Source organism: Globicephala melas, chromosome 10 (assembly GCF_963455315.2).
Source record: "Globicephala melas chromosome 10, mGloMel1.2, whole genome shotgun sequence".
Lineage (NCBI taxonomy): Eukaryota > Metazoa > Chordata > Mammalia > Artiodactyla > Delphinidae > Globicephala > Globicephala melas.
The window spans coordinates 71,162,177-71,176,137 of NC_083323.1; the positions used below are offsets into that span (position 1 = coordinate 71,162,177).

Consider the following 13,961-nt stretch of genomic DNA (forward strand, 5'->3'; position numbering starts at 1 on the left):
CAGATGGCTTCACAGGGGAATTCTATCAAACATTGAGAGAAGAGCTAAAACCTATGCTTCTCAAAGTCTTCCAAAATATAGCAGATGGAGGAACACTCCCAAATTCATTCTACGAGGCCACCATCACCCGGATACCAAAACCAGACAAAGATGTCACAAAAAAAGAAAACTACAGGCCAACATCACTGATGAACATAGACACAAAATTCCCCAACAAAACACTAGCAAGCAGAATCCAACAGCACATTAAAATGATCATACACCATGATTAAATGGGGTTTATCCCAGGAATGCAAGGATTCTCCAATATATGCAAATCAATCAATGTGATACACCATATTAACAAATTGAAGGAGAAAAACCATATGGTCATCTCAATACATGCAGAGAAAATTTTGACAAAATTCATCACCCACATATGATAAAAACCCTCCAGAAAGTAGGCATAGAGGGAACTTACCTCAACATAATAAAGCCATATATGACAAACCCACAGCCAACATCATCCTCAATGGCGAACAACTGAAACCATTTCCACTAAGATAAGGAACAAGACAAGTTTGCCCACTCTCACCACTACTATTCAACATAGTTTTGGAGGTTTTAGCCACAGCAATCAGAGAAGAAAATGTAGTAAAAGGAAACCAAATCAGAAAAGAAGAAGTAAAACTGTCACTGTTTGCAGGTGATGTGATACTATACATACAGAATCCTAAACATGCTACCAGAAAACTATTAGAGCTAATCAATGAATTTGGTAAAGTAGCAGGATACAAAATTAATGCACAGAAATCTCTTGCATTCCTATACATTAATGATGAAAAATCTGAAAGAGAAATTAAGAAAACACTGCCATTTACCATTGCAACATAAAGAATAAAATACCTAGGAATAGAGAACTATAAGACACTGGTGAAAGAAATTAAAGATGATACAAACAGATGGAGAGATATACCATGTTCTTGGACTGGAAGAATCAACATTGTGAAAAAGACCATACTGCTCAAAACAATCTACAGATACAGTGTAATCCCTATCAAACTACCAATGCGATTTTTCACAGAACTAGAACAAAAAATTGCACAGTTTGTATGAAAACACAAAAGACCGTGAAGAACAAAAGCAATCTTGAGAAAGAAAAATGGAGGTGGAGGAATTAGGCTCCCTGACTTCAGAATATACTACAGTAATCAAAACAGTATGGTACTGGCACAAAAATAGACATATAGATCAATGGAACAGGACAGAAAGCCCAGAGATAAAGGAGTCAAGAATACAGAATTCAGAAACGACAGCCTCTTCAATAAGTGGTGCTGGGAAAACTGGACAACTACATGTAAAAGAATAAAATTGGAACACTGCCTAACACCATGCACAAAAATAAACTCAAAATGGATTAAAGACCTAAATGTAAGGCCAGAAACTATCAAACTCATAGAGGAAAACATAGGCAGAACACTCTATGACATAAATCACAGCAAGATCCTTTTTGACCCACCTCCTAGAGAAATGGAAATAAAAACAAAAATAAACAAATGAGACCTAATAAAACTTCAAAGTTTTTGCACAGCAAAGGAAAGCATAAACAAGACCAAAATACAACCCTCAGAATGGGAGAAAATATTTGCAAATGAAGCAACTAACAAAGGATTAATCTCCAAAATATACAAGCAGCTCATGAAGCTCAATATCAAAAAAAAAAAAAAAAAACCCAGTCCAAAATTGGGCAAAATAACTAAATAGATGTTTCTCCAAAGAAGATATACAGATTGCCAACAAACACATGAAATGATGCTCAAAATCACTAATCATTAGAGAAATGCAAATCAAAACTGCAATGAGGTATCACCTCACACCAGTCAAAATGGCCATCATCAAAAAATCTACAAACCATAAATGCTGGAGAGGGTATGGAGAAAAGGGAACCCTCTTGCACTGTTGGTGGGAATGTTAATTTATACAGCCACTATGGAGAACAGTATGGAGGTTCCTGAAAAAACTAAAAATAGAACTACCATACCACCCAGCAATCCCACTACTGGGCATATACCCTGAGAAAACCATAATTCAAAAAGAGTCATGTACCACAATGTTCATTGCAGCTCTATTTACAAGAGCCAGGACATGGAAGCAACCTAAGTGTCCACTGACAGATGATGGATAAAGAAGATGTGGCACATATATACAATGGAATATTACTCAGCCATAAAAAAGAAGTGAAATTGAGTTATTTGTAGTGAAGTGGATGGACCTAGAGTCTTTCATACAGAGTGAAGTAAGTCAGAAAGAAGAAAACATTTGCCATATGCTAACACATATATATGGAATATATAAAGGTTCTGAAGAACCTTGGGGCAGGACAGGAATAAAGATGCAGATGTAGAGAACGGACTTGAGGACATGGGGAGGGGGAAGGGTAATCTGGGGTGAAGTGAGAGAGTGGCATGGACATATATACATTACCAAATGTAAAATACATAGCTAGTGGGAAGCAGCCGCATAGCACAGGGAGATCAGCTCAGTGCTTTGTGACCACCTAGAGGGGTGGGATAGGGAGGTTGGGAGGGAGACACAAGAGGGAGGGGATATAGGGATATATGTATACATATAGCTGATTCACTTTGTTGTACAGCAGAAACTAACACAACATTGTAAAGCAATTATACTCCAATAAAGATGTTTTTTAAAAAAATTGAATGGTATCATTATGTCAATTTTATTCCTACAATAAGAAGAGCGTATTCTAGAATAGAATGGGGAAACTACAGAATTCTTTATTACGTTAAAATGTTGTTTTCAGGGATAGCTTTTTCCAGAGTTTTTAATATTTTTTTCTAATGTAATATTTCATCCCAATAAAAATTTGGTGGGGGGAAGGTGCAATGTTGGGTGGTTGTGGGAGTCTCAATGATAACTATTCCTTTCTCTGGAAATGTCAGTGAAACAAATGTAGTTTCCTTTACTTATCTGTTTGAATGCCAGTGACTTCACTACTAGATCCCCCTAGAAGAATGAACAGTGAAGGGTTGATTGCCCATTGAATTTTCATCTGTGTAAAGTATTGATGTTACTGAAATTTTAATGTGCAAGAAAAGTTTAGACATGTGACAAAGAAATCTAGTGAAATAGTGTGGTAGTAGTAACAGAGGAGCATAGCTAAGTGGATGGACCTTGAAGCCAGATGGCCTGAGTTGAAATCTGCTGTTTATTTGCTGTGTGACCTTGCACACTTTAGTTAATATCTCTGAGCCATAGATTTTCTTATCTGTGAAAACAGTAGTACTTACCTCACAGTTTGGTGTGAGGGAAAAGAAATAATAATAAGTTGTAGAATAGTTCCTGGCACATAGTTAGTGTTCAAAAGAGTTAGCTATTATTGCTATTGTAAGTGAAAAGTGGAGAGGTTATGAAGCTTGTGTGCTGACATGTATATATTCCAGTTTCTGTGGTCCCACTGTCTCCAGAGGGTGTACTAGCTTCTAAGAGAGAAGAAAAGTAAAAAAAAAAAAGTAAGATGAAGAGGATTTAGCATTCTGAGAAAAGTTAAGCATTCAGGAAAGTTAAGCATTCTAAGAAAAAACTTTCTTGATAACAGTACCATGAAAGATACTTTACTAGTAGAGATTTTCCTGTGGAGAATTCTCTCCAGTTGGTTGGCTCACCTGTGTTTGAACTCCTAGGTTCAAGTGTAGTGCCAGAAGCTACCCTTGTGGTACCTGCAACAAAAAGAGAAGTGGTGACTTTTCATCCCATGGGGGACTCTGATCATCTTTTGGGCTTTTTCAAATGCTTGTGAATTATTTGTGTTCTCTTATGCATAGTTTTAATTCCCAAATCAAACAAAGATGCAAATTCCTCAGCATAGGAGACCCCTCTTCTGGAATTTAATGGTAGTAAGATAGGGGTTATTCATGCTCTGCTTTCTTGTTCTTCTGGCCCCCTTCCCACCATAGTCACCTAATGTGTTTCCAGTTTCTTCATTTATTGATACTCCAGTGGTAGCTCCTAAGAGGATGAAAATAGGAAAACTTTTGAATGTAACATAGACAGTTATTGGGATAAGCACTGCACATTTCAGCCACTTTTGTACTCAAGGAAGAATCTAATGAACAGAGGTCAATTTTCTGTGTTCATTGTAGCCTTCTGTTTACCTGAAATAGAACCCTCTGGGACTGTCTTTCCATCATTTAATTTCGTGGTGATACCTAAAATGGCAAATAGAAAAAACTTTCTAGATATTTATCACTTCTACTTTCATTTGCAGGGATCTACATGTATGAGGCTGGACAATGGAAAGAGAGGGACTTCAAAAATCTGCCCAAATTGATTCAAAATCAAGTAAAAAAAGAAAACATTGTTGATCTGAGATGAGAGTTCCTAAAAAGTTCCTCCACAAGAAACTGTCCTGCAAGAAACAAAAAGCACGGTTGACCATTGAACAAGGTGGGGGTTAGGAGTGCCGACTCTCTTCATAGTCAAAAAATCCATGCATAATTTACAGTTGGCCCTCTGTATCCACAGATACTCCATATCCATGATTCCACATCCGTGGATTCAACCAACCACAGACTATGTGGTAACAATAATATTTACTATTGAAAATAACCCACATATAAATGGACCTGTGCAGTTCAAACCCACGTTGTTCAGGGTCAACTGTAATTTATCAACCAAAATTCTCACACACACATACACAATAATTCTCATCTATTTTCCACTCCACTACAGAAGTTCTAATGACTCCAGTGGAAGTTGTGGCTTCTGTAAATAAAAAAAGAAGAAATGGATAAAAGAGGATTTAGGAAGAAGGGAAAATAGGCTATGATGTTCTTATGTGAGAAGATCAGTGTGAAAGACATTTTTGCCACCTTATTTCTAGAAAGGATGCTTTCTTTACAGCTTGTTAGCCTACCGATATTGGAACTTCCAGGTTCAACAGTGGTACCTGAGGCCATACCCTTGGTACCTGAAATGAGAAGGACATGGGATTATCATACAGAATCTTCCACATCGAGGCAATCTGAGTATCAAATCAATGTATAAAAATAAATGTATATTTCCAGGGCCATATCATTCAGTGTTACATTGTGCATGGCAGCTTCCAGAAACACTGTTCACAGAGACCGTTTTGTCCAGATGGCAGACCTGTAAGCACGCCCTTTCACTGGCCTTTCTACTCCTGGATTGAATCACGTGTGTTTTTCTCGTATATCAATTACTTCATTCATTCAACAAATATTTACTGAGCTCTGTTGAATACTAGAGATTCATCACTGAATAAATGAAGACTTTTTACTCAAGAAGCCTATTTTCTAGTCGGCCTACTTAGCAAATATAACACAAAATCTTCAGCTAAAAACAGAGGAAGTTTTTCCACATCTACCTGCTTTACTTTCAGTGACTTGATTGTCTGATGTTCCAGAGAGAGTTACTAATGGTTGAAAGCAGGAAAAAGATTCTGTGTATGTTATGACCTTTAATCATTCATGGAGGCAACCAACCATTAGGCAATTTAGAATTTAAAGCTCAAGATACAAGTCAAATGGGAGGCAAAGTTTTCTAAGTTCATTTTAGTCATCCTTTTACCTGAGACAGAACCTTCTTGGACAGTGTTGACTCCTACAGTAATGCCTGTAATATCCAGTGGGTTAGTCTTCCAGGGAATTACTACTCCTACTGCCCTCTTCAGAAATCCACACCACAGTGCCAGGCGTGGGAAAAGGCTGGTCCAGAAACCAGCTGGGGGTTGTGAATCAACAGTATTTTGGGCCCTGCATATTGGCTGGAGGGCCTGCCCTTCCTGTACAATCTCTCTGATCCAGAGGCAAACTCATGATGGTTCTCAACAGCAATGCTAACATCTGGGAATCCTAGTTCTCACTAATTTCATCACAATGACTCTGAGGCTTTCTAAGGAAGTTTTAGACTCTGGAAAAAAGAAATAAGGAAAGTGGAAAGTATGTTTGGGGATACATATTTCTCCCTGAGGTTAGACAAGGGATGATTGCCTTTGTATCTATTCCATTACCAGTGCTGGAACTTCCAGATGTAATAGCTGGGCTGGAGACTACACCATTGGTACCTGAAATCACAAAGGAAAAGGGATTATATGTCATTTCCTTTACGTTCAAAGAAGAGCTAAGAAGAAAATCATTATGTTTCTTTTCAGTCATTGAGGTCCTATTCTAGGATTCCTCACATATCTTTCCACAAGTACATTTCTTTCGGAAAAAAATTAAGTAAAACTATATTTTCACAATAGAAGTCCTCTTATTCTGAGTATTGGTAAATACCAGGGAGATATTTATATTTTCTCATGTTCACCTGTTTGACTCTCAGAGACCTGGCTCCCTGGTAGAGCAGTCTGAAGAGAAGAGAAGACAAAGAGATTGAGTGAGAGACAGAGAGAGATTTAGAGAGAGAGAGAGAGAGAGTATTCTGCTGTATATGAATTCAGGGATTTGGGACAATATTAACACTCTGGAATTTGGAAGCTCAGACAAAGATTTCCATAGGGCAGAAATCACTCTGCACTCTGTATTATTTCAGCTAGAAGGAATTGACAAAAAATAGAGAATTCTTTTTGGATTCTGGCTAATATGCCGGTGATATTTGTAATACCAATGGAGAAATCCCATCCCTTCTTTAGACTTGAAGCAGTGAAGCTCAATTCTATATTTAATGGATTTTCAAAAAGATTTTATCTCTAATAGCAAACCTATTTTGACTCACTTGCAGTGTCCCTAAATTACACACAAACTTTCTCAAGGAAAGCCTAGAGAGTCCTAAAACTGATGGTCTCAAATCACAGGCTCTTTGTTTTCACCTGTTTGAGCTCCAGTTCTAGTCTCTTCTGTGGAAATTGTGGCCCCTGAGGGAAGAAATAGGATAATGATGAAGTCTGGGAATTTGGAATACTGGGAAGAGATATTGGAGTATTTTTATTATAGAAGCCTTAAAAGTGAGATCATGACATCTGAGATTAAATATGGGGAATTTCCTTCTTGCTAACCTACCTGTGTTAGAAATTTCAGATGCAATGGTTGTTCCAGACAATTCTCCAGTGATACCTAAAATGCAAAAAGTAAATGTTGCAGTACAGCATTTCCTCCTCAGTTCATCTTGGAATCATCAGTGTGGCCCTAAAGCACTAGTATCCTTTTCTGAAGACTGTCTATGAAAAAAATGGAAAATAAACAATTTTACAGCATTTCATTTCTCAAGTCAGCTTTGGATGGATGTGTTGCACCTGGGGTTCCCTTTTACTATGTAGTAAGAGGAAGCAGCAGTAAAAATCACCCTTACCTGTTTTACTTCCAGGGACATATCCACCTGGTGTGCCAGAGGTGCCTAAGTGAGGGAATAAAGTATGGTTTAATCTTTGTAAGAAAGAATCTTTGATATAACTTGGAACATTTTGATAATCAGTTGCCTTCATGAACTTTTCCATTGAGGGGAGATAGAAAATAAATAATAAACATCATGCATAAGTATGGGAGAGATGATAGACAGCAGGCTATGGCAGGAAGGCAAGCTGGGTAAGGAGGATTGGAAGTACTGGGGGAAGGGGTTGGGATATATGCAATATGTATGCATACCTTTTTACAGGAAAAAAAAATCTTTGTAAACCAGAACACTGAGGATAGCTTGATTGAGACATCTGTGGTCTTGGAATTCCCAGGAAGAATAATTACCCGGGTTCATAGGGTACAGTATTGTTGAAGAAGAGGACTGTCGTGGAGAGGATGTACAACTAGTTGACCCTAAAGCTAGACCCAGGCAATCAGTGACACCTCGCCCCATTCCCTGGCCTTGGAACTTACGTTCTGACCACAGTTCCCATAGTGGGAGTCATTTTCAAGGATGCAGCCTGGAGAGAGCAATGTGTCATTGAAACCTTCAGGATGGTATACGTGACTGAACCCAGTTAAGGCCTCTACATAAACTTTTAAGATTCTGGCAGGCAGATGCAGAGATCTACTTGTCTTATGGCTGCCCAACACAAGCTTTGCATGTAAGTTCCCTTGTTTGTTAAACCTGCTACCCACCAACATGGAGTGGTTTGCCTCTTTCTTCAGTCTCACCTTGCCCTTTGTGGATGGAGTCAAGTTTCAGATTTCTCCCAGGAAGCTCCTGAGTTTTTGAACCAACAAATATGGCAAGTCCTTCCATCATACTCCTTACCATTCATTTGCTCATTGAAGTGATCCAAATAAAGAAATAATGAGAACCTAGGCCTTGGACTGAAAAACTCACCTCCTGGTAGTCCTCCTTGGGAGGTCTCACTGCCTCTTGTGGAACTTGTGGCTTCTGAGAGAAGAAAAGAAGAAAGGAGTAAAGATTTGGGGTGTGGACAGGACATTCTGGGCTTCCACAGTCTATATCTCCTGAAGGTCCACGTTTAGGACTCCTGACCTGTGTTGGCACTTCCAGGTCCCAGAGTTTTGCCAGAGATGCTCTCAATTGTGCCTGAAATAAAAAAAAGGAAAAAAAAAAGGTCTGTGGTCAACTTGTTGCACATCATGAAATGGGCATAGGCTTTTAAAAAAAACTGTTTCTCCCATATACCAGTGAATCTATATTTCTCTGGACTTCTTAGTTTCAAGAGATCCTCCAGGTATTTCCTTCAAAACATATCATTCCCTTCTCAAATTTATGGAGAAAGTCCTCCAACACTGAGACCCCCTTTTAAGGTCTAGTTAAAGGAAGATAGATTTGAGGGCAAATCACCTGTATAACTATCAGGAATGGGCCCCGTGATGCCCTGATGAAGGCTCGTTAGAACACAAGCAAGAAAAGTTGAAGTGTCTGAACTGAATTTATTGACGTCAAATATTGAACATCTGCTAAAATTTTGCCCAATATGCTGAATATGGAAATTCAAAGAGTTTTGATATATTTCAGACAAGACTTTTTATTAGGAAGACATTAGAAAGTACAAGTAGTGACTCAGCAGTGCTCACCCATGATTATTCCAACTCTTGATGTTCTACTTTCTTCTACAGAAGTTGTGGCCTCTGAGAGAGGGGAAAACGAAAGAGAGATGATTAGAAACCATGCAAGGACCATGGAAAATATGTGGTAGTTCTCCTACACAGGATAGCACTGGAGTAAACTCATCATAGCTGGATCCATGGAAGATTTCCTGCCATTTTGTCGACTCACCTGTGTTGGAACTGCCAAGGGCAACAGTTGTGCCAGGAATTACCTCAGTGGTGCCTGAAACACAAAGGGTCTAAAGTCATCACAGTGACTTGTGTTTGTCTCCTAAAGACCTGCCTCTAGAAGAAATGTGCTATATCAAAGGGTCCTTTCACTGCTTCCTGATGAGGTGAGAGTCATAAACCTTTTCTATGACAAATGCCATTAAAAAAGCAATCAAAATGTTCCCAAGTTGAGGCAACTTTCTCAGACAACCCATTTATTCCAAGACAGGAAAACAAGGTGGTTTTTTCCCAGGTTCACCTGTCACACTCCCAGTTGCTTGACCTCCTGGTACTGCAGTGCTATCTACTGTGGGCCAAAAACCAGAAGAATATTTGAATGCGCCAAGGAAAATACTGAATATCATTATTGATTATTTGAGCAAGAAAACCTTTATATAGATAGGCCTGTTCACATTGCTTTCTCTTCTTTCTAGGTGTGTAATATTCCTCGGTCCCCCTGATGTGTATGCCATCCCAAGGAGAAACCCCTCACACGGATTACACACCAGCCCATCTTTAGAAAGTTACATCTGTGAGGCTAGATGCTAGTATTGAAAGTTCTTCCATAACATGTTAAATCTAAGAAAATCCTAAAAGCCAATGAAAACTACTCTGCAGGAGATCACAACTCCCAACAGGCAAACCTATGGAGAATCATAATTCATGCTAAACCCCAAACTATGAGCAACCCATTTATACTAGGTCTGAGTCCAGTTCCAGGTGTGCCACTGCCTCCTATTAATCTTGTGGCCTCTGAGGAAATAAAGTGATGAATGATGAGTTCTGAGGATTTGGAATATTAAGAAAAGAATGATGCTGATATTTTATCAGAACAGGTCTACTAACTATATTATGAGGTTAATTAGCAAGATTTCCTTCTTGTTAACCTACCTGTGTGGGAACTTCCAGATATGGTTGTCTTAGAGAATTCTCCTGAAGTACCTAAAGTGAGAAAAATAAAGGGATCAACACAGCATTAACTCCCCAGTGAATACTGAAGTAGCTATGCAGCCTTGAATCACTGGAGACCTGTCCTGCAGATCTTTGATTCTGTAGGAAATGAACCATCAATTACTCCCACAGTTTCCTTTCCTGACCCACCTATTGATCATTATTGTTATTAGAGTTCCCTTTCCATAGAGTCACTGAAAGTGAAAGGAGACCTTATGTCACCCTCACCTGTTTCACTTCCAGACCCTGGGCTCCCTAGAGTGGTGACAGAGCTGCCTGAAGGAGGAAAAAGGCAGATGAAGGGTTCGTCTTTCTAAGTTTTACTCATCAATTACTTGAGCTAATTTGATATTCAGATATTTAAAATAGATCTCCTTGACTCTAATACTCTGATAAGGTTAACTTATTTAGTCCATCTTACCTGACATGGAACTCTGTGAACTGCTGCTGGCTCCAGGTAAAACCATGGTGATACCTATTAAAGCAAATAGAGTGAAGCCTCAAAATAAGTATACATTTCATCATTCCACTAGTATGTATTAATCATCTCTTCTGTGCAATATTGTTTTAGACCCTTGCATATATCAGCAAGCAGAATATTCAAAGATCCCTACCCTAATGCAAGTTACATTCTAGCAACTGGAGACAAACAGTGAACAATAAACATAATAAATAGGTGGATGTGATAGATGTTAGTAAGTGTTATGAGAACATGGCAAACCATATAAAAGGATAGGGGACTTGGTAGGCAGGGGCTGGCTAGCAGTCACCCTCATTCATGCCATTCAACAACTAGCTCTGCAAGCCCATGACTCTGGAAATCCAGATGGAGATATCTGAGGTCATGGAATTCTTAGGCAGACCCAGGTTTGTGACTCTGGCATATTGTGTTCCCAGAGGAAATTCAGGCCCCTTTCCTTTGCCCACTTTCACACTAATGTGTTCACTGTATTCACACAAACAGAGATTTGATGAAAGTCCCAAAGCCTCAGATTAAAAGAGCTCACCTCCTGGAAGTTCTTGTTGGGTGGTCCCACTTCTTCTCGTGGAAATGGTGACCTCTGACAGAGAAAAGAAAGAAAGGAGTAAAGACTAGGGTGTGGGAAAGTACACACTGTGCTTTTGTCAGAATATATCACCCAAGGTGCCACTGTCCAGATACCTGTGTTGTAACTTCCAGGTTCCAGAGTTTTTCCAGAGACTCTACCTGTAGTACCTAAAACAAGAAAGGGTCAGTGGTCACTAGCTCAATTGCTGTTCACCACGTGATTTAAATAGGAATCTAAAGTCTCCGTGCAATAGCAAACTATAACCCTGAGACTTTTAGTACAAGTAAGTGATCCATATATGCCCCTTGTAACATGTCTTTCTACAATTTTACTGAGAAAGTGCTCAACTATCAGGTCCCTTTTTTTGGAGGGGAGATAGGAAATTTCTCTCTACATTACCAATTTATCTATCCTAGTTTGACTTCACAATAGTCTAGTGAAGGCACTTATAAGTTCAGGAAATAAGGAAACTGTCTTGTCTTGTTTTTCTGAATTTGCTCAATATAACATATATAAACAGTGCAGATATCTTTTCATAAGATTGTTTTTGTGAAGGTATCATAAAGTTCAGGTATTAGCTTAGCAGGGCTCACTTTTGGCTATTCCAACTCTGGTTGTTTCACTTTCTCCTTCTGTGGGAGAGAAGGAGGAAAGAGTTAACTGGAGAATATTTAAGGATCATGGAAAGGATATGGCAGGAGGTCTGCAAAAGATAGTAACAGAGGAGACATCTAATTTGTGGGAGGACTGTGGAAGATTATATGTCACCTTGTTGACTCACCTGTGTTGAAATTGCCAGGGGCAACAGTTGTGCCAGGGGCTACCTCAGTGGTGCCTGAAACACATAATGAAATGTAGTCACCATGGTGCTCATGTTTCTTCCCTAAAAGCATGCTTCTAGAAAGAACCTAGGTATATCTTCATAGTATCCAACTGGACTGCTCACTGACTCTTCTCTGTTGATGAGCTCTGTGTAGTTTTTCATTAACCATTTTATTACCAAAGCAATAATAGTGACAATGTTCTCAACCAGAAATACACTTCCTGACATTCTACATCGAGGAAACAGGGTGGGTTTCTCCCACCCTCTCCTGTCTTACTCCCTATGACTTGGCTTTCTGATGCTACATTGGTTTCAAAACAGAAGCTATGAGTGTGCTGAGAACTTGAGACACTGGGAAAATACTGTGCTCTTCATCACTTCCTTGTGAAAAGCATACATCTACGTGGGACAGACATGTTTCCTAGGTTCCTGTAACTCTTCTCAGTTTCTCAGGAATACAAAGTTTTCTCACTCTTCCCTTGTCAAAGCTTATGATATATGTAAATCCACAGGAGAAGTGTTTCATAACAATTACTACAATCCCAACTTCAGTATTACAGCTACGACTCTAGACTGTTATTAGCAACTTTTCAGAAAAAAATTCAAAACTGAAAAATAATTAATTTGCCTAAAATGCAGTATTGGTAGAGTAAATATGAACTGTTCTCCAGAAATTCTCTCTAGGATATCCTGTGTCATAATTAGTGATAATAACAAGACAGGAGCTGCTCCTTCTCACCTGTCTGGAATCCAATTCCAGCAGTACCAGTATCTTCTCTGGATGTTGTAGCCTCTGAGGTAGAAAATAGGAGAACAGTAAATTCTGGGCATTTGGGATATGGGGAAGAGGCATTTAGTATTATTTTTTCACAGCAGCCCTACAAAAAGCTTCATGTCCTGAGTGCCTATAGCGGTGTTCTTATTATTATTTCAGCCTTACCTGTGTTGGAAATGCCTGTCTTAAAGGATCTCTCAGGTTTCTGGTAGTAGGTAATGAGTGACAACAGAGTGATGCATATTGAATGGTCCCTATTCCACAAAGGTAGAATCTAGTGGATCAGGTGGGCAAGTATCAAAATCAAACACCTTATCAGATAAGGACCAGAAAGGGATTTTATACCAGTGAACAAAATAAGAAAAAAATGTCTGTCCTCATGGAGGTTATACTCAAATGTAAATGCTAAAAGAATGCAGAGGGGGAACAATTAAGAAAAAGTGGAACATTCTAAAAAATAAATTTCTTTTGCATATCTTTTAAAACTGTTAAATTTAAAAGAGACACCAGGATGCAATAAAAGCTAAAAAATTTAATGGAAATGATAGGTGACAAATAATATGCTGAGAAATATGGAACTGCCTTTTTATTTAATAAAGAGTGTATTTCTAGAGTCATTTTTGTTTATTTGATTGATTCTGTAAGTTTGTACACAACCAGTGCAGAATTTAACAATTATATATAAGATTCAATGTCTTTGGTATGATTCAAGAAGGTATAAAAATAGAAAAAGCAAGAGCCCTATGCTACCAAAATCTAATTTGAAGTTTATGTTTTATTAATCTGATAAATTAAGACTTCTACTATCATATTTTTGATTCTAATTACTGTAACACCATTTTTTTTCAAATCCACATTTATAATGTGACATTTTTTCATCTGTTACTTCAGGTTGCTTAAATGGCACTAAATTTAAAAATACAAATATATTTATAAATGTACATTTTTATTTAACTCAATTCATACAGATTAATTTGTATTAGGTTAAAATTTGAGAAGAATATAACAGTCCCTTAGATATTTTTCAGTGTTCAAGTAGAAAAATTAGAAATATTATTTCAAGGCACATTGTGAAAAAGCATAATTTTGTCATTTTAATATCAACTTACCTACAACAGGTTCTGGTGGAATTGCATTATCGGAGCCTAATAAAGAAA

At 38.3% G+C, this 13,961-nt stretch overlaps 1 protein-coding gene across 1 annotated transcript in view; it reads right to left on the reverse strand.

Annotated features, from left to right (window-relative positions):
* Positions 1–13,961, reverse strand: part of LOC138842857 (mucin-19) — a 98,814-nt gene that overhangs the window by 16,785 nt on the left and 68,068 nt on the right. Inside the window, exons 36-51 of the mRNA XM_070046543.1 lie at positions 13,914–13,949; positions 12,769–12,822; positions 11,988–12,041; positions 11,320–11,373; positions 11,165–11,218; positions 10,579–10,632; positions 10,098–10,148; positions 9,166–9,219; positions 8,416–8,469; positions 8,257–8,310; positions 7,306–7,350; positions 7,017–7,070; positions 6,029–6,082; positions 4,913–4,966; positions 4,152–4,205; positions 3,663–3,716 (exon numbers count right to left, since the gene is read on the reverse strand). Of these exons, the coding sequence (XP_069902644.1) occupies positions 3,663–3,716; positions 4,152–4,205; positions 4,913–4,966; positions 6,029–6,082; positions 7,017–7,070; positions 7,306–7,350; positions 8,257–8,310; positions 8,416–8,469; positions 9,166–9,219; positions 10,098–10,148; positions 10,579–10,632; positions 11,165–11,218; positions 11,320–11,373; positions 11,988–12,041; positions 12,769–12,822; positions 13,914–13,949 (834 nt within the window). The remainder of the gene's footprint in view (positions 1–3,662; positions 3,717–4,151; positions 4,206–4,912; positions 4,967–6,028; positions 6,083–7,016; positions 7,071–7,305; positions 7,351–8,256; positions 8,311–8,415; positions 8,470–9,165; positions 9,220–10,097; positions 10,149–10,578; positions 10,633–11,164; positions 11,219–11,319; positions 11,374–11,987; positions 12,042–12,768; positions 12,823–13,913; positions 13,950–13,961) is intronic.